The sequence below is a fragment of the Sciurus vulgaris genome (genome assembly GCF_902686455.1).
Source record: "Sciurus vulgaris genome assembly, chromosome: 16".
Taxonomy (NCBI): Eukaryota; Metazoa; Chordata; class Mammalia; order Rodentia; family Sciuridae; genus Sciurus; species Sciurus vulgaris.
This window is the reverse complement of record NC_136477.1, coordinates 1,299,691-1,316,937: the sequence shown is the minus strand read 5'-3', so window position 1 is coordinate 1,316,937 and position 17,247 is coordinate 1,299,691. Positions and strand designations below refer to the sequence as shown.

The 17,247-nt window shown below is 62.0% G+C and overlaps 1 protein-coding gene and 1 long non-coding RNA gene across 3 annotated transcripts; one reads left to right on the top strand and one right to left on the bottom strand.

Moving 5' to 3' along the window:
• Nucleotides 1–438: 438 nt before the first annotated feature.
• LOC306647166 lies at nt 439–3,146 on the bottom strand. The gene is made up of 3 exons (XR_013760043.1): nt 1,683–3,146; nt 1,312–1,517; nt 439–1,037 (listed from the first exon to the last, which is right to left on the bottom strand). It is a non-coding gene; the product is annotated as an uncharacterized lncRNA (long non-coding RNA).
• A 485-nt stretch (nt 3,147–3,631) lies between these two features.
• KLF16 (KLF transcription factor 16) lies at nt 3,632–14,909 on the top strand. Of its 2 annotated transcripts, none has more exons than XM_079116176.1 (2): nt 3,632–4,485; nt 12,630–14,909. In XM_079116176.1, the coding sequence occupies exons 1-2, from the start codon at nt 4,035–4,037 to the stop codon at nt 12,929–12,931; spliced, it is 753 nt and encodes a 250-aa protein (XP_078972302.1). In that variant the 5' UTR covers nt 3,632–4,034; the 3' UTR covers nt 12,932–14,909. The 2 variants fall into 2 exon arrangements, 1 of the variants encoding a protein (XP_078972302.1); XR_013760042.1 differs by lacking the exon at nt 3,632–4,485 and adding an exon at nt 10,230–11,747 and having other exon boundaries at nt 12,630–12,766.
• The last annotated feature ends 2,338 nt before the right edge of the window (nt 14,910–17,247 follow it).

The window sequence follows — 17,247 nt, the reverse complement described above, 5'->3', positions numbered from 1 at the left end:
TGGTGGCCACACCTGTGATCCTTGGTCTGAGGCTGAGCCAGAGTCAGATTGCAAGCCCAAAACCAGTCTGGGTAACTTGGTGAGACCCTGCCTGAAAATGAAAGATGAAAAGGGCTGGGTGTACGGCTCAGTGGTAAGTGCTTGCCTAGCATGTATGAGGCAGTGGGTTTGATTCTCAGTACCACATGTAAGTAAATGAATACAATAGAAGTCCATCAACAACTAAAACACTATTTAGAAAACAAAAAGAAAAGGTGGCTGTGGGGGGCCCACGCCTGTAATCCCAATGATTCAGGAGGATGAGGCAAGGGGATCACAAGTTTGAGAACAGCCCTCAGCAACTAGCGAGGTCCTAAGCAACTTAGACCCTGTCTCAAAAATAAAAAAAAGGCTGGGGTTGTAGCTCCATGGGAGCGTGCCTGGGTTTAATCCCCAGAACCAAAGTAGAAAGAGAAAACAATTTTGGCATGTGGCAATACTCCTGTCATGCCACCAACTCAGGAGTATGAAGCAGGAGGATCCAAAGTTCCTGGCCTGGCTAAGCTATTTAGTGAGATCCTCTGCACTTGTCAAGACATGTGGTAAAAAAGAAAAAGGACTGGGGATGTGGCTCAGTTGGTAAAGCACCCGAGGTCAAACCCCAGTACTAAAAAATCAAGAGTTCCAGAAGTGCTGTGGTGAGCTGCTGATGTGACCTGCCCCACGCTTGCTCACAGTGTTTTACTTTATTTTTGCTTTTGTTTTGGGTGGAACTTGAGTTCAGAGAAGTTGGGAGGTAGTGCAGAGGCCCAACACCCAGCCTGCCTCCTGGTTTCAGGCTCTTCCCTCCACGTCCTGTCCTTTTCATCCTCAGCCGGAAGTGTGGAGGATCCCACACTGTACAGCTTCACATCTCCTCGGCCTTAACGTCTGTTCTGGTTTTTGAGGCCCTGGAGATCCTCCTTGACCATCTTGAGAAGGACGGACTGACCAGGTGTTGTGTGAGGTTCCCTGGCCTGGGTTGTCCGTTTTCTGATGATCAGACTGAGATGAAGGGTCTGGGGAGAACATGCAGAGGCGAGGCCCGTCGCATCCTGTTGGGGTACCCAGGCCCACACCACAGTACTCGTGGCGCACCCTGACAGCAGATGGAGCTGGGGCCCACAGGTTCTCCATGGGCAGTCCGTTCCTCCCCTCCCTGCTGTATTCTTGGCAGGCCAGTGTTGGCCTGGCCCCATCTTAGGTGCGTGACCCTGGGTATCTGCGTCCTGGGTGTGTCCTAGTCCACCTGTGCTCCTGGCACTTGTGGTCCTCTCCCCATCCCAGTGACACCTAGCTGCTGCCTGCTGGTTGAGCTCTGCTCTGAGGGGCTGCTGAGACCAGACCCTGAGCCCCCTGGGGCCACCTCGTTTATTGGCAGGAAGTGAGGTCTGCAGAAGCAGGGTGGACACTCACAGCTGTGTGCTAAGCTGTTGTCAGCTTGGTATTTTTCCAGAACCCTCAGCTCCAGGTCTTAGTGCTCCAGCTTTGACTTTTCTCTAAAATGGGGGTGAAAACTGGACAGGGTCATACCACAGGTAGTGTGATAGTGGGGTGCATGGGCCACACCTGGACAAGCAGGCTTCTGCCATTATACATATGTGGCCCTCTGGGGTCTGAGTAGAAACCTCATGGGTGGAGTGTGGGCCGTGGGGGCTTGTCACCTGCAGAGTGGCTGGCATGGTCACAGGCTTCCATCCTGGTGATGGATGGAAGCAGCAGATTCCTGAGGAAGGATCCAGACAGGGACCCACCTTGCCTGGCTCAGCCCTCCTGCCTGTGCAGCAGCAGTGACTCCGGGTCTCTCCCCTTCCCTGTGGCTGCCCCTCACACTGTCACTGCTGCACGCACCTGAAGGTCTTCAAATCTCAGCAGTACAGCCCTCAAGTGCGCCTTCAAGCTGCAGTGGGGCCACCTCTGGAACATAGCCTCGCTGCCTTGCCTGGGACTGTGAGCCACTTCGCCCGCCTCTGGACCCAGTAAACCTCAGCGGAAGGAATGAAGGGTCACAGCTGCTTCCTCCTGTTTTCTGCAGAGGTGTCTGGCCTGGTGCTCTGGGGAAAAACCCTCCAGGCACACTGTCCTAGTCACAGCAGATGGGAGCTACTGAGATGAGAGGTCTGAAGGCCTGCCCAGGTGGTCCACCTGTTCACCTTCAAAGACACAGGATGCTTCAGAGACATGGCTTCAGAGCCCTAGTCTGGTGAAGAGGAACAGGTGTCCAAGGGAGGGAGACTGTACCCTCCCAAGCAGACCTTTTTCCCTACCTTCCTCTGTCCAGCCACAGCAGCACCACTGGGGTCCCCAGAGGGCTCAGCTGGGGGACACTAGCTGGGATCACCAAATGTGGGAAGCAGGGAGCTAAGGAGACTCAGGGGAAGTGGCCAGCCAGAGGCAAGAGGGGCTCAGTCAGGCCACCTGGGGGCAGGTGGAAGGGGATGGACACGGAGACCCAGCATGGGGCCACGGTCACGGTCCATTCCTTGCCTAAGGGCAGCATCTTTGATCTGTGGGGTTACTGAGACCTGCCAGCAGTGGAAGTGGCTCCAGGAAGCCGCTACTACCTCCTGGAGGCCCCAGCGGCTACTGCACGGCCTTCACCGACCAGCGGGAGTTAGGAAGGGGCGGGAGCCTACTGGCCGACTCAACCGCGCGCCCAGGGCCTGGGCGTTTGGGGGACCATAGTCATCCGCATCCCCAGCATCCTCGCTTCTACTTAACAACTTGGCCTGGACGTCCTTGGGAATTTCCAGGGGCCTCCATCAGCTGACCTGTTTTCCCGACCCAGTCGCTGGGTTCCTAGCCTAAGGCCAGAAAGCGACGCCAGGGACCCCTGTATCCCAAAAAGGGCTGGCTTCCTCGCTGTGGCAACTCGACCCCGGCCTGCCCTTTGCGGCCTTGCCCGCCTTCTCCTTTCCTCTCCCTACTGTGGTCCTCCCCAGTCCCAGTGGGCCGTGCACGCGTAACTCCGGAACCCAGCGCGAAACAGGAACTAACACACGGAGGGTCGGCCGGGCTCCCCACCCTCGCGGACTCTGCCACGTTCGACACCTGGTGCCCAGGCAGGGGGAAGGCCTCGGGGCGCTGGGAACAGGGAATGGAGGACTTCGGAGAAGTGGGAAAGAGAAAACCGGTAGCGTGGTCAAAGCCGGGCTCCAGGACCGGGAAGCGGGGGAAGGGTCGCGCACGTGGCCTGGGGGCGGAGCTGGCTGCTTCCGCACCCCCACCGCGGCCACGTGCGGATCCCAGCCCTCCCCATAGCGAACGGGGGCGCGCCCAGGACGAAGGTGGAAGTGTCCGGGGAGGGGGCAGGCTCCCGCCGGCCGCGCGCCCCGGCGTGGGGTGGGCGCGCCCGCCAGGAGGCGGGACGCGCTCCGAAAGGAGGCGGGGCGCGCTCCGAAAGGAGGCGTGGTGCGCTCCGAAAGGAGGCGTGGTACGCTCCGCGAGGAGGGGCGTTCAGTGATGGGGCGGGGCGCTCTCCCGGGAGAGGGGCGTGCCGGGGTGTGGGCGGGGTTCACCAGTCGGGCTCCGGGTGTGGGGAGGGGGTTCTCCGGGAAGGGCACGATGCGCGCGCCGGGACCGGGTGGGGCTCCCCGGTCTCGCGCCCTAGGATGGAGAGGGCGCGCTCGGGGCAGGAGACCCGGGCGATCTCCTGCGCAAGAGAGGGCGCGCCGGGGGGGCGGGCTCCTCTGGCTTGAGCCCCGCCCCCCGAGCCCGCGCGCTGCTTAGAGTGGTGGAGGGCGCGCCGGGCGGGGGGCGTGGCCGCGGCGCCCCGAGGGGGCGTCCTCCGGGCGGGGCGGGCCTCGGCCGCCCCCGCGGGCTCCGGTGCGTCAGGGCGCGTCAGGCGGGGCGGGGCGGGCCGAGCGCGGGCGGCGGCGGCGGCGGCGCGCGCCCGGCCTCCTCCTCCTCCTCCTCCTCCGCCTCCCGCACTTGAGCAGCCGCTACCGGCAGGACGGACTCAGCTCCCGCCGCCTCCGCTCAGCCCGCTGCGCCTGCACCGCGCGTCCTTGCCCGGCATGTCGGCGGCCGTGGCGTGCGTGGATTATTTCGCCGCCGACGTGCTCATGGCCATCTCCTCTGGCGCCGTGGTTCACCGCGGACGGCCCGGCCCCGAGGGCGCGGGCCCGGCCGCCGGCCTGGATGTGCGCGCGGCGCGCCGTGAGGCCGCCCCGCCCGGGACCCCCGGGCCGCCGCCTCCGCCCGCCGCGGGCCCGGGACCTGGCGGTGCCGCGGCGCCCCACCTGCTGGCCGCCAGCATCCTGGCCGACCTGCGCGGCGGGCCCGGAGCCGCCCCAGGGGGCGGCTCTCCCGCCTCCTCCTCCTCGGCTGCCTCTTCTCCGTCCTCGGGCCGCGCCCCCGGCGCCGCGCCTGCCGCCGCCGCCAAGAGCCACCGCTGTCCCTTCCCGGGCTGCGCCAAAGCCTACTACAAGTCCTCGCACTTAAAGTCGCACCTGCGGACGCACACAGGTGAGCCCGCACGCGAGCCCCGGCCGCGCGGGGGCGGCCGCCCAAGCCCCCTCCCCCGCCGGGACCCCGAAACTGCGTGGCGCGTGGGGGGCGGGGAGGGGGGCGCGCCCGGGCCGCCGCCGCGCCGCCGGGAGGGCGGGGCCTCGGTGGGTGGGGCGCGCGGGGGGGCGTGGCGGCCACGCGGTCCGGCTGCGAGCGGAGGGCGGCGGCGGGGCTCGGGCGGAGCGGGGCGCCGGCGCGGCGGGGTCCGCGGGCGCGATCGCTCTCCCGGCCGGCAGCCCCTGGGTCTGGTTTCGAGCTCCTTTGGGTCTTGCGTCCTGATCTGGGTGGAAGGCAGGTGGTTGGAGCATCCGGTTGCGAGGTTCTTCTTGGTTCTCCCCCTCCCCCAGCCTCAGTTTCCTTATCTGTGAAGAGGGAGGAGGATCCGGGTCCCTGCCTCCTGGGGGGCCGCGCGAGTTCTCCCAGGAGGGCGGCGAAGCTCCTGGCGCCCGGCCAGGGTGGGGGTGCCCGACACGTTTTTTTCTCCGTTTTCTATATTTTTATGAGGTGGAGGCGCGTCCGGGAGTGCGGTTGGGGCCCGAGGCTCGTGTGGAGAGCGTTGGAGAGAGACCCCCACCATTTTTCTCCACCGTGCTTGCCCGTCTGTTACACCTCGTGAGGGATGCGGAAAGGTGCGCGGGGTCGCAGCGGGAAGCAGTCCAGCCTCTGGGCGGCTGCCGGATCCTCGTACCAGCTGTGTGCTGGTCATTTTTTGAGTCAGCTCCTCTTCCTGATCCCAGGGTTCCACCCACTGGCCTGGGAGTTCGGAGTGGGTGATGGAAGGTGGCCCTTTTCGTCTGGCGATGGGCGAGTTCACCCCTTCGGAAACCACAGGGAAGCAAAGGTGGTGACCTGGGAGCAGGCTGTGGGGATGCGTTGGGATGGGGCCTCCATCCTGTCTTGTCTACTAGTAGATGACTTACCGGCTCTGGACTGGGTTTCTCATCGCTGTAAAGAATGTAGAACCGCTTTCTTAAGGGTCCTTGTGGGGGGGGGGGTCACTCAGGGCAACGGGCACCCAGAAGGGACTTGGTCCACAGCCTCCCACGGAGGATTTAGGGAAGCAGAATTGGCCAGGGTATTGCAGCGGAGGTGGTCTTGGAGATGGCTTTGCAGGCAAGCCCCAGGCACATTGCAGGGCCTCCAATGCCAAGTGGAGGAACTGAGGTCCCACCCTTGTTGTGTGAGGAGCCCCACTTGGAGGCTGGAGAGGAGGAGGGAGTAGAGTGGGCACGAAAGTGCTTGTTTTCTACTTCTGTTTTGTCCTCATAGCCTGGGGCCAGGACACTGCCCACCTTGGAGCCAAGAGGTGCAGAATATAGGGTGGACTCAACATTTCATGTCCAAGGTCTCCACCTTTTGCTGAGCGGCTCCAGGGTGTGTGTCGTGCATGCATTTCTGCAGGAGCTGGGGGACAGAAGAGGAGATCCTGCAGGCAGTGGGCTGGGGCTGAAGTGAGCCCTGGCTGCTTGCTGATGACTTGCTGGTCTGAACTGTAGGGTGAAGTGGAGCCCGAGGGAATCCTGCCTTCTCCACTCCCTGCTGCGAATCTCCTGTCCCGCTTCAGAAAGTGACGTTTTCTGATGGTGTGGCTCTAAGCACTGGTTTGGTTTGGTTTTTCCCAGAACATCTTACTTCCTGGGTTGGGTCAAGGGGGAAGCCAGGCCACCTCCCATTGTGGCACCCAAGGTACGCTCCTATAGGCTCCGAGGTGCTGGCAGCGGCCGCCCCTGTGCCCTGCTCTGCGGTGTCAGTGTGGTCATCCTATGTGTAGTGAGAAAGGGGTCTGGAGGTGATCAGGATGCCTGCATACAGACAGACTTTTTACTACAGCTCCGTGCGTGGTGAGTGAGGGCAGGGTGCCGGCCTGGGGTGAGGAGGTGGATGTCCTGTCCCAAAGTCCCCTCTGTAAGAAGCTTTTGGGGGCTGGGGGGCAGTCGTGGACCCAGGCACCTCTGATTTAATTGCTGGTGGGTTGGGGACGTTTGCATGCTCGTTCAAGGCCTCCCTTGCTCCCAGGACCACTGTGGGGTTGGTGTACAAGGACCTCCTAATGGAGAGGGCTTTGGTTTCTCTAGCCCTCAAGGGAGGTCACAGCAACTGTCAGGTCCCTTGAGGAGCCAGAAAGGCCTACTTGGTCTTGAGGCCAGCTTGGTTCACCCTGAATGCAGTTGTCAGTCACCTGCTGTGGTGTGCAGAGCTGTTTCCGAGGGCTGTTGTCTGGGAGAGTCCTGCCCTTACCCACCTCTGCCTGGGGACTCTCTTCTACATTAAGGGGGCAGCAGTCTGGACAAGGGCACCACCTGGGGCAGTGGGTAGATCCTGGACCACAGGCTCCTGTGTCCACAGCCCTTAGCCCTGTGGAGCCTGTGTGGGGCTGGGAAGGGCTTTGGAAGCTGTGGGAGATGTTGATGCCGTTGCTGTGGATACTGAGAGTGAGCCAGGAATGGGGTGGGGGCGGGGGTGGGAAGAGAGGCTGGCTGTGGACTCCTTGCTTTGGTACATCCTCCATCCCTGGCAGCCCCCTGTCCCTGGCCCCCTGTGCCCAGTGCAATCAGCAGTGTGCCTCTGGGGGTGTCTGGCCCCTTTCCAGGAGAGGCACTCAGACCTGAAAGAGGTGTGCTAAGCCATGGTCTCCTCCTGGGCACTGAGGTCTTCCCCAGAGGGCTGCCCTGGGCACTGCAGGCTGCTGAGCCGTGTCCCTGGCTCTACCCCCTCCACTCCAGGAGCATCCCTGGTTGTGACAAATACCCCCTGGAGGGGGTTTCAGGGGTCCGCCCCAGTTGCGCTGTCCTCTGAGGAGCCTGTTTACCCAAGTCTGTGAGGGATTCCTGGGTGTGTGCTGCGCGGCAGGGCCGTGCAAGGCCCTGTGGACAGGACACCAGTCCCTGTCCAGACACTTTTTTATCACTGAGCCACATCCCCTGCCCTTTTCATTTTTTATTTTGAGACAGTCTTGCTAATTTGCCGAGGCTGGCCTCGAACTTGTGATCCTCCTGCTTTAGCCTTCTAAGTTGCTGGGATAATGGATGTGTGCTGCCGGGCCAGCCTTGTCCCAGGACTTGTGAAACATTGGCGGGCCGAGGGATCGAGGGATCGGGGAGAGCAGTGCTGCCCGTGGGGAACAAGGCTTCCTGGGGGAAAAGGTTTCAGATCTGAGGCTGGCCTCAGTGGGCAGGGTGGGGCAGGGGTCAGCGTTTCCAGCCGTGGGAACCGCATGCTGGACCTGGGGCATGGATTTTGAGGTGGGGAGGGGCAGGGCAGGCAAGGTGAAGAAGGGCTGTGTCTGATCCCCAGGGCGGGGGCGGGGGGAGGCAAGCTTGGCTTTGCAGGGGAAAATCCGTTTATGGAGAAGGGATTAGGATGGAAAAGGGTGCAGGGTGGGGCAGGTCTGGGAAGGAGGGACGGAGGGAGGTGGGCCAGTCTATCAATTGGGGTAGGGGAGGAGTTTGGGGCATGGGGTGCAGAAGGCTAGGGTGACCCAGTTTTCTGATAGGGAAGCCCAAGGTGTCAGCGGGGTGGTGACATTGCTTGCTGAAGAGGGACCCAGGAGGGCAGATGGGGACTGGGCCGCGAAGGGAAGCAGTCCATCTCCAGGGCAGAGCTGTGGGTACCCATAGGGGCAGGCTGGCAGTGCTGGGAGGGGGTGTGCCGGGCCCAGGGGGCTGAGGCGCACCCCCAGCGAGGGCCTAGGGACTGCCTTCCCCACTCTGCAGGCTCCCTGGCTGATGGAAGGGGCAGGCCCCCCAGCTTTGCAGGGGGTGATAACCACCCCCACCCAGACTCCCTGATAAAAATGGCCCACACGGGCTGGGAGTTGGTGAATGATACCAGCCAAGGCTGGCCTCCCTGGGGGGAGCCTCACAGCCTCCCCTTCGGGCCCCGAGATGCCCTAGGAGGTGCCAGTCTGGGTGTGAAGTGGCCAGGCAGGCTGGATGATCCCAGAGGGACAAGGAGCCTTGGGCTCTTGGTGGGCCTTGTGTCCTCTTTAAGTACATGGGGAGGTGACAGCTGCTGCTTGGGGTCGTGTGCCCCTTCCTTCTACAGGACACTGCACAGGTGCCCGTGCTGGCTCACAGTGGGGTGTGAGGGACTAGGTAGCATACCAGGAGACACAGAAGGGCACAGGAGGTGGGGGCCACCGGCAGTGGGGACCCTCTGAGTCACGGTGGAGCTCAGGAAGCAGGCGCAGATGTGTGGCCCGGGGCTAGGTGTACAACTGCTGCTGCACTCACCCGGCGGGTGTGGGAGCTGGGCAGAGCCACGGGGTCTGGAGATTCCAAAGGCAGTGGATTTGCTGGGGGCGGCAGGTGAGGAAGTGAGGACCCCAGGGATGTGTCTGCTGGTGTTTTTGGCGGGAATAGCACCGTGATTCCAAGGGGAAGCTTGTGGCTTGGTGGAGGTCAAGGGCAGCAGTGGTGGAGTGGGTGGGCTGGTCAGGGGCCAGACGGTGCTCAAGAGCATGGGGCAGTTGGTGCCACCCCTGACTGGCCTTGGTCTTCCGGCCTTTCTGCTGTGCTCCCATACTCTCCTGTGGGTTCTCTGGGACCTCTTCAGGGACCACGTCCTTCAGGAAGCCCTCTGCCCCTCCTGCACCCACTGCTGTCTGCTGCTGGGGTGCCTTCTCCCTTACCTGTGTCCCTCCCCATGGTGGGCGCAGCCAGCCAGGACACCCTTTCCACTCCAGGCCGTCCCAGGTGAGGATTCCCTTGCTCCCTGCCCTGAGCCCCAGAAAGACTGACACCTGCAGGCCCTCCTGCTCAGGCGATGTCCTGGCCTCTGTTTTTCTTAAGTCTAGTGCTCTCGCAGCTGAACTATTTCAGCAGGGTGGCAGGTTGGCCTCCATGTTTCTGATCCTGCATGGCACTGAGGCAACCCTGCTGTCCTGAGCTCACCCTTCCTGCCAGAGTCAGAGGGTCAAGTCCACCTTGGCTCTGCCCACAGTGCCCTGCCTGCCTGGGCCCCACCCACTGCATCCTCCTCCTGCTCCCACTAGCCAGGTGGCTGCACTTGGGGCTCTGGTGGACGCAGTTCTGAGCCATCCCCATCTGCCTCCAAAGTTACCCCCAACGAGTGGACTGAGAGAGGGTGGGAGGGCTGGACCAAGCATTTTGCAGGCATGTGCCCAACTTGTGGGGCCAGGAAGCTGTGCACCCCCATACTGCAGCCCATGTGTGCATGTGTGTGTCCTAGCCACCAAGTGTGGGGCGCAGTTGGCAGGCACTCAGAAAGCGACCCTGGCCCGGGCCCCTGCCCCTGGCGGGAGCAGGACCACGTGACCATGAGCGGTGTTGGCTGGGGCTGCTGATGTCCCAGCCGCCACCGAGCTGCTACGTGCGGCAGCTGTGTTCCCAGCGGCTGCGGGCGGGCGCTGGCACCCCTCGCCTGCCTCTCAACCTGCTGGTTGCAAAGTGGAACTGGTGGGGGGGCTAGGGGGCCCTTGGGAGGCGGGACCAGTTTTGCAGCCCTGAAAGGGGAAGTAAGTGTCTGCCCTCTCCCTGCTGCAAGATGGCCACAAGGACAGCTTGCCTCTAGGGAGGACTGTTGCCCCTTCATCTGGGTCTTCTCCAAAGCCACCAGCCCACAGCTCATGAATAGACTCCCCTCCCCCCCAGACTGTGACCCTTTGGAGCTGTCAGATCTGTGTGGCCAGGATTGGGGGTGGAGCTTCCTTCCTGGCTGTGTTGAGCTTGCTCCTGGTGAGAACTGTCCTGCTGGTTGCCCTCCAGCCACTGCCAACCCTGGGTCCAGGGACTTGGGGCTGCTGGTGGTCTTGGGAAACAATGACCTGCCTCTAGCTCCCATCGCAGCTGCCTGGGGTCCCAGCCTCTTGGAACTTGTGGCTCCTCCTGGTGTGAACATGACCCAGAGCTACCTTGTAAATGCTTCCTTGGAGGGTGTGCGTAGGCTTGGACCCAACTGTCTGTCTGTATAGGGGTGTTGGGTGTACCGCGAGGGCGAGGGCATGGGGGAGGGGTTTTCCTTCAGCACCTTTCTGGGTGGGATGAGGGCAGGTGTCCTCAGCAGCTCAGCCCCACCATTTCCCCTCTTCCTCAGTCCTCCCCTTGAGCCGCTTAGACCAGAGGTGTCACCAGGTCCTCCTGGGCACAGTTCCGGTCCCTCCTGCTGATTTCCAGTCACCTCTGTACCCCCGCCCCTGTGGGTTCCGTTTTGGGGCCTTTCCTTGTCCATGGCTGCAGGACCCCCTTCTGTTGAGGTCTGTGCCTGACTCCTGGCATCTCCCACACTGGGGTTGCCTCAGGCTGGGTCCCTGCAGCACCCACCTGGACTGCTACCAGGCTGTGGGGTCGTTCCTGAGGCTAGGCCTTGGGGCCACCAGGATACCTGTTGCTTTGTCTCCCTTATTCCTACTTAGGGCTCCATCCAGTGTCACAAGGGGAGTCACACATTTGAAGACTCCCATGCACCCCACCCTTCAAAACCCTTGAGCAGCCAGGCAGATGGCTCACATCTGTCATCCCAGCTAGGGGAGAAGATTGAGGCCATCTTGGGCAACTTAGCCAGACCCTGCCTTTAGAGGGAGGGCGGCGCTGGAGATGTAGCTCAGTGCTACTACGAATCACCCTTGCACCCGCGAGCTCGTGCCTCGGAACCCCAGCCTTCTGGGTACTCTGCGCGTGGCCCAAACGTGGTTCTTGGGTGTGCTTGGCGCCAAATGCCAGAGCTGGTCCAGAGCCCTTGGCGTCCCAGGTGGACCCCGAGTCTGAATGGGACTGGCTTGTCCCTCCCCAGGCCTTAAGATCCCTGTTTGCTGGGGAGACCCAGACCACTCGGTTGTCATGTGCTGCGTGCCCAAGGCCGGGTTACAGGGGGCGACGGGGGACCCAGTTCTGGAGCAAAGTGGAGGGACAACAGGCGGCCGGGCTGGCGACGCCTGGGTCCCTCTCTGGTCCCAGGCAGGATGGGCGCGGCCCTCCCGGCGGTGGGAGGGCTATTTGCAGAGGAAGTTGCCCGCCCCTGCCCAGCGCCATCTGTCTTTCGGGACCGGGCGGGGCGGCCGACTGCGGGCTGCCAGGCCCCGCCCCTTCCCAGAGGCCCCGCCCTCGCGCTGCGCCCTTATCTGTGCGGTGACCCTCCTAGCAGGCAGCTCCTGGTCATTCTCCGAGAGCCGGAGCCAGGCTACGCCGCCAGCCCCAGCTTCCACCCTGTGTCAGGGGCCGTGGAGACTGAGACCCGCTGAGCCTGATCGTTGGAGGCTGCAGGTGGCCCTGGGAGTGCGTGGGGTGGGAATCTTCAGGTTTCTTTGTCCATAGAGGGGCCACAGTGGTCAGTGCAGAGTCTTCGGCGTGGCAACTTGCCAAGCCTGCTTCCTTCTTTACCACCCGATGGTCATTTGAAAGAGGAGGGGTTTGGTTGGGCTCTCTGAGCCCTGGGAGGCTCTTGGATGGCCCACAGGAGGGTGGACTGGGAATTGGGTAGAAGTCTCCTGGGGAGGGCATGGAGTGGTTCATCTGTGTTCGGAACCACCACCCAAGCCCAACAGGCTGGTTCCAAGCGGGTAGAGACACTAAAACTAGGCGACCTTTGATCCTTCCCAGTGTGGTGCGCTCCTATCTTGGGAAGGGGAAAAAACGGCAGACCTGGGGACGCTGGCTTCAGGTGTCTCCAGGTTCTGCACACGGCCATCAGACCAGGCTCCTGGTACCATCCTTTATCGAAGTTTCTAGGACATAAAGAAGGAAAGCGGGGGCTGGGGTCGCGGCTCAGTGGAAGAGCACTTTCCTTGCATGCGCAGGGGTGCTGGGTTCGATCCTTGGCACCATGTGAATAAATAAAGGTATTGAGTCCATCTAAACTAAAGAATTAAAAGAGGAGGAGGAGGAGGAAAGTAATCATTAGCGTTGGTGTTGGACTCGAGGGTGGGTGAGTTGAAGGTAGTGCTGTCTGTCCGTATTATTTTCTCCCTTTGGTAGTGCTGGGATGGAGCCCAGGCCCGAGCACCCGCTGGGCTGTACCCCATTGCTCCCTGCAAGTCCATGTTCCTGTTGGAGAAGGGGCTGAGACATGAGGTGCTGGTATCCTTGGGGTTCCATGGAGGCCTCTGGCCTGCCCTCCCCTCTGACTGCTCTCTTCCCTCTGTCCAGGTGAACGCCCCTTTGCCTGTGACTGGCCCGGCTGTGACAAGAAGTTTGCTCGCTCTGATGAGCTGGCCCGCCACCACCGGACGCACACAGGTGAGAAGCGCTTCCCCTGCCCCCTGTGTACCAAGCGCTTCACCCGTAGCGACCATCTGACCAAGCACGCCCGCCGCCACCCTGGCTTCCGCCCGGAACTGCTCCGTCGCCCGGGTACGCGAAGCACCTCACCCAGCAACTCACTGCCCTGCAGCCTGGCCGGCAGCCCTGCGCCCAGCCCAGCGCCCAGCCCAGCCCCTGCAGGCCTGTAGGGCTCTGGTCCACCCTCTCTGGGTGGGGGCCCCCTGCTAGGCCTCGGCTTGGACCACCAGCAACAGGAGGACGTGTCAGCCCTCCGGGGCCCACATGGTTACCAACCCAGAGCCCCAGGCCCCTTCCAGCAGACCCTGAAGACGCCCCCTGCTCACCTCAAGAAAGCAAGGAGCCTGAGACTGGACCTGGGTCAGCCTTGGAGGTGGCCCTGGACAGCAACTGTATATAGCCATGATTGTTAACTGTCTTCCCATCTGTTCTGCAGGGACCCCAGGTGGGCAGCCAGCAGGCCCTCCCCCTCCCCCTCCAGCACCCTCTGCCTTTCCCCAGCTGTAGTTTTTGAGGGGCGGGTGGGCCCAGGGGAGCTTCCCCTGTCCAGGGCTGTACTAGGGACTGAGGCCTCAGGCCGGCCACTCTCTCTGGGTTGGGATGAAGTGTGCACAGAGCCATAGACGGACCAGGGGTTCCCTTGAACCCCTGCCTGTCCCCATCCCCACCCTACTGAAAGCCATTGGAGATGTTCAGGGAAATGGGGGTGCAGCCTGGCAGCCCCCAACTTGGTTACTCAATCTCAGGTGTCCACAGGTTCTGCCCCCAGAAAGGGCTGCCTAGCACCCTGGCCCCGGGGAGATGGGGAGGTGTTTCCAGAGGGCTCCAGGCCCTGCCTGGGGGAGGGAGGGAGACCCGCGGTTCCCAGGGAGGGTGGCAGCCAGGAGGGTGCTGGGTTACTTATGCCCCGCTGTCTGTTGGCAGGGGCCTGGCTCCCCCTCTGGGTGTGTGTGTGAGTGAGTGAGAGACCAAGGGGAGGCCGGTGCCGGGGGCCCAGCCTCTTTGCTTCCACTGGGGTAGGGTCCCCATCCCCGATTTCGGCCTTTGTGGCATTGTGTGACAGACAATCTTGTACAGGACCCCGTTGGCCACTGGGGCAGGTGCCAGCTGTCCCTGCCCTGCAGGTGGGCTGTCGCCCAGCAGGCCAGGCTCTCGGGCTCCATCTGATCTGGGGCCTTCTGCCCCTCAAGTCCCTCTTGCTCTTGGGTGCCTGGAAGGAGTGGCCCCTGGAACCCTGACTGGAAGCAGGAGGCCCAACTCTTCAGCCTCCTGGGATAGCTCGTTTTTTTTGGACCGGATAGAATATTTTTTCAGGCCCCAATCCCTTTCTTGTTCGGCCGGTGGGTGGTCCGATGTCCTCAGGGGTGGGTGGGGAGTAGTGGTGGGGATCACCTGCCAGGCAGAGCCTCTTCAGGGTCTTCCCACTGTGGTTTGGATTTCTTTGGGAAGAGGGACCCAGGACCTCCCTGGAGTGGAGAGGGATCCAGGCTTCCTACCCAGACCCAGAAAGGGTCTCTGCCTGCCCTGAGGCAGCTGCAGGGTATTGGCACTCCCACTTGTCCAGAACCCTACAGTCACCTGATTGGGGGCTTTGGATGACTCTGGCTTCTACCCGGCTCCAACTCCAGTCCAGTGGACCCAGGGTGGCGGGCGGCAGGGGTGATGCCCTTCTGGAGCTGGGCTCGGAGGGTCTCCCTGATCAGTCTGCGCCCGGTCCTTCCCGGGGTCCCTCCAGGCAGGTGCGTCTGTCCACACACCCTACTCTGGCCATGTCAGATGCCTTAGTCCCTGCGGTGGGCGGGGGGCTGGGGCCCCTTTTTCCTGTGTCTTCGGATGTGTCTTGCTTGGTCCCAGCCCCCGTGCCTGTCCTCTGCAGGGTGGGACTGCTTCGAAGCTGGGGAGCCCTCTGAATCCTTGGCCTCTCTCTGGTATCTAGGGGCACAGACTCCAGCCTGCTCTCCCCTACCCCCACCCCGGGAGTTAGTGGTCTCTGGGACCCAGTTCCAGCCATTTAGGGGTGGCCTCTGACGGGCACTTGGGGGGGGGGGGGCCCTAAGGGACTTGTGCTTTCCGTGGGCAGCGCCCCTCCCTCACCCTGCCTGGCCTCGTCCTTGTATTTAATGAATTAAAGCCATTTTTTAAACCCTGCCCCAGTCTTCTGTGGTTTGTTTCCTTGGAGGGCTCCCCGCTGGCGTCCGGGTTGGGTGCCCGGAGAGACCCGGCGCGGCCGAGCCCGGAGGGTGCCTGCTGCAGTGCGCAGTGCGCATCACCCACGCCCGCGCGCCGCGCCCCCCGCCCGCGCGTTCCCTAGCAACGAGGCAGGGTGACTCGACGCCCGCCGGGGGCGGCAGCAGCCTGCCCCCTTCGCTTTCCGGCTTCCGTGGGGCGGTGGGGGGCCCGGGCTGCACCCCCCGTGCGTGGGCGAGAGCCGCTGCACCCCACTTCCCCATCTGTCCCCCCACTCGGCTCCTGGGCCCAGCCGTCCTGCAGCGCAGGTACTGAGTGCCTACTGTGTGCCACCTTATTGAAAGGGGGGTGGGTGCCGAAGGGGGAGGGACCTTTGCCACTGGGGTCTTAGTGCCCCCCATGAGCGCCCAGAAGCAAATGAACTCCACCCTGGGAAAAAGACTCGGATCTCGGAGCCCTGGGGCCTCTGGCCTCGCCAGCGCCAGGCAGACCCTCCCCCACACACCTGTCCTCTCCGGAGTCCCGCCCAGGTAAGGCTCTGGCCCGCCACCTGGTGACCACCCTGGGAACTGCGCAGCTGGCGTCCACTTGCCTTAACTCTTTCCCCAGGTTCCTTACTTGGTACCAAGGCACCACCGACCTCGGCATCGGCTCTTTGCCTTTATGGAGGACAGCCCCCCTGGCCACGGGGCCACTCACCCCTTCAGATCCTGCCTAGTTCTCTGCCCCTTGGGGCTAGATTCTTAGAATGTGGGGTCTACAGTTGCAGCTTTGTCCTGCCGGGCTTTGAACCCCCCACATGACCCAGAAACACCACCGTTCTTGAGGGGCCTCTGGACCCCTGACACGTGGGTGAGGCCTCCTCCGTGCACTCGCCCATGCCCACTCACCAGGGGCTTCCGGGAGTGCGCCCCATCTTAGCAGGGTCCTCGGCCCACACCCCGGGCCTTCTGGACTTGCCTTTCTCTCTCCCCCTTTGTTCTTCGTGGTGCTGGGGACGAAGGCTGCGTGAGTGCCCCACCACCGAGTACCCCTCAGCCCCTTTGCTTCCAGACAGGCTCCTGCTGAGTTGCCCAGGTTGGCCTCGGACGTGCGATCCTCCTGACGCAGTCTCCGAGCTGCAGTGTGACAGCTGTGTGCCACCCTGCCTGCCTGCCTCACCTTTTTACTGCCCACATCCAGTCCATCTGAATCTCCCCCGTGCACTACCTTCAAAATGTACCTGGGGCTTGATCCCCAGCACCAAAACCCCCCAGAATATACCCAGATCCATCGCTTTTCCCACTGTTCTTGGTAGGAACTGAACCCAGGGCCGCGCAGTGCTGGGCAAGTGCTGCACCAGAGCCACGCCCAGCCTCCCCGCTTCCAGGGCCTCCGTCTGGTCGGCTCCCAGCATTCCTCACCTAGACCACAGTAGTCTGCCCTAGTTCTCAGGTGCCCCAGGCTGTCCCTCCCACAGTAGCCACCAGAGGGGGCCCGTGAGCACCCAAGTGAGGTCCTCTGCCTTCAGTCCTCCCTGGTAACCACCTCCATTGGGGTCAAAGCCCAAGTCCTCCGCATGGTCAAGGAGGCTCTGCACGACCTGCCCGGTCCTCTTCCTGCCTCCCCTCGTACCTTTCTCCCGCTTGCTCCCTCTGCTGTAGCTACAAGTGTCTCCCCAAACCCAGGCCCAGTCCTGTTTCAGGGCCTTGGCCCTCTGCCTGAACACTTCTGACATTTTCTGGGTACTCACTCCTTCCCTCCATCTAAACACTACTTCCTCACGTGAATTCCCTGTCCTAAACAGGAATTTCTCTAAAGAAGAGATACAAATGGCCAGTGTGCACAGGAAAAGATGCTCAACAGCGTTGAGCCACGAGGAAAATACATACTCACCACAATGAGAAGCCACTTCACCCACACCAGAATGGCTAGGATCCAGAGACAAATACTACCAGACGTTGGGGAAGATCGGGAGAAGCTAGAGCTCTCGTGCACCTCTGGTGGGAATGTAACACGTACAGCTACGTTGGAGACATCAATCTGGCAGTTCCTCAAGGTGAATGTAGTTAACATGTGGCCCTGGGAGGCCTTTCTTAGGTATCCATCAAAGAGAAATAAAAACACTTCCATGCAAGGACTTGTACACAAATGTTCAAAGCAGCATCATCTACAACAGCTGAAAAGTAGAAGCAACCCAAATGCCCCATCCTTGGATGAATGAATAAAACAAGATGGCCTGTCCCGCACTGGAATATTACTCAGTCATGAAAAGGAACAATGTTCTGACACATACGACATGACAGACCTATTCCAATAT

Bases quoted from the DNA above. Each gene is read 5' to 3' on its own strand.
- KLF16 (XM_079116176.1), top strand. From the start codon at position 4,035: ATGTCGGCGGCCGTGGCGTGCGTGGATTATTTCGCCGCCGACGTGCTC. The intron at 4,486-12,629 runs GTGAGCCCGCAC...CCCTCTGTCCAG, and splicing joins GCACCTGCGGACGCACACAG to GTGAACGCCCCTTTGCCTGT.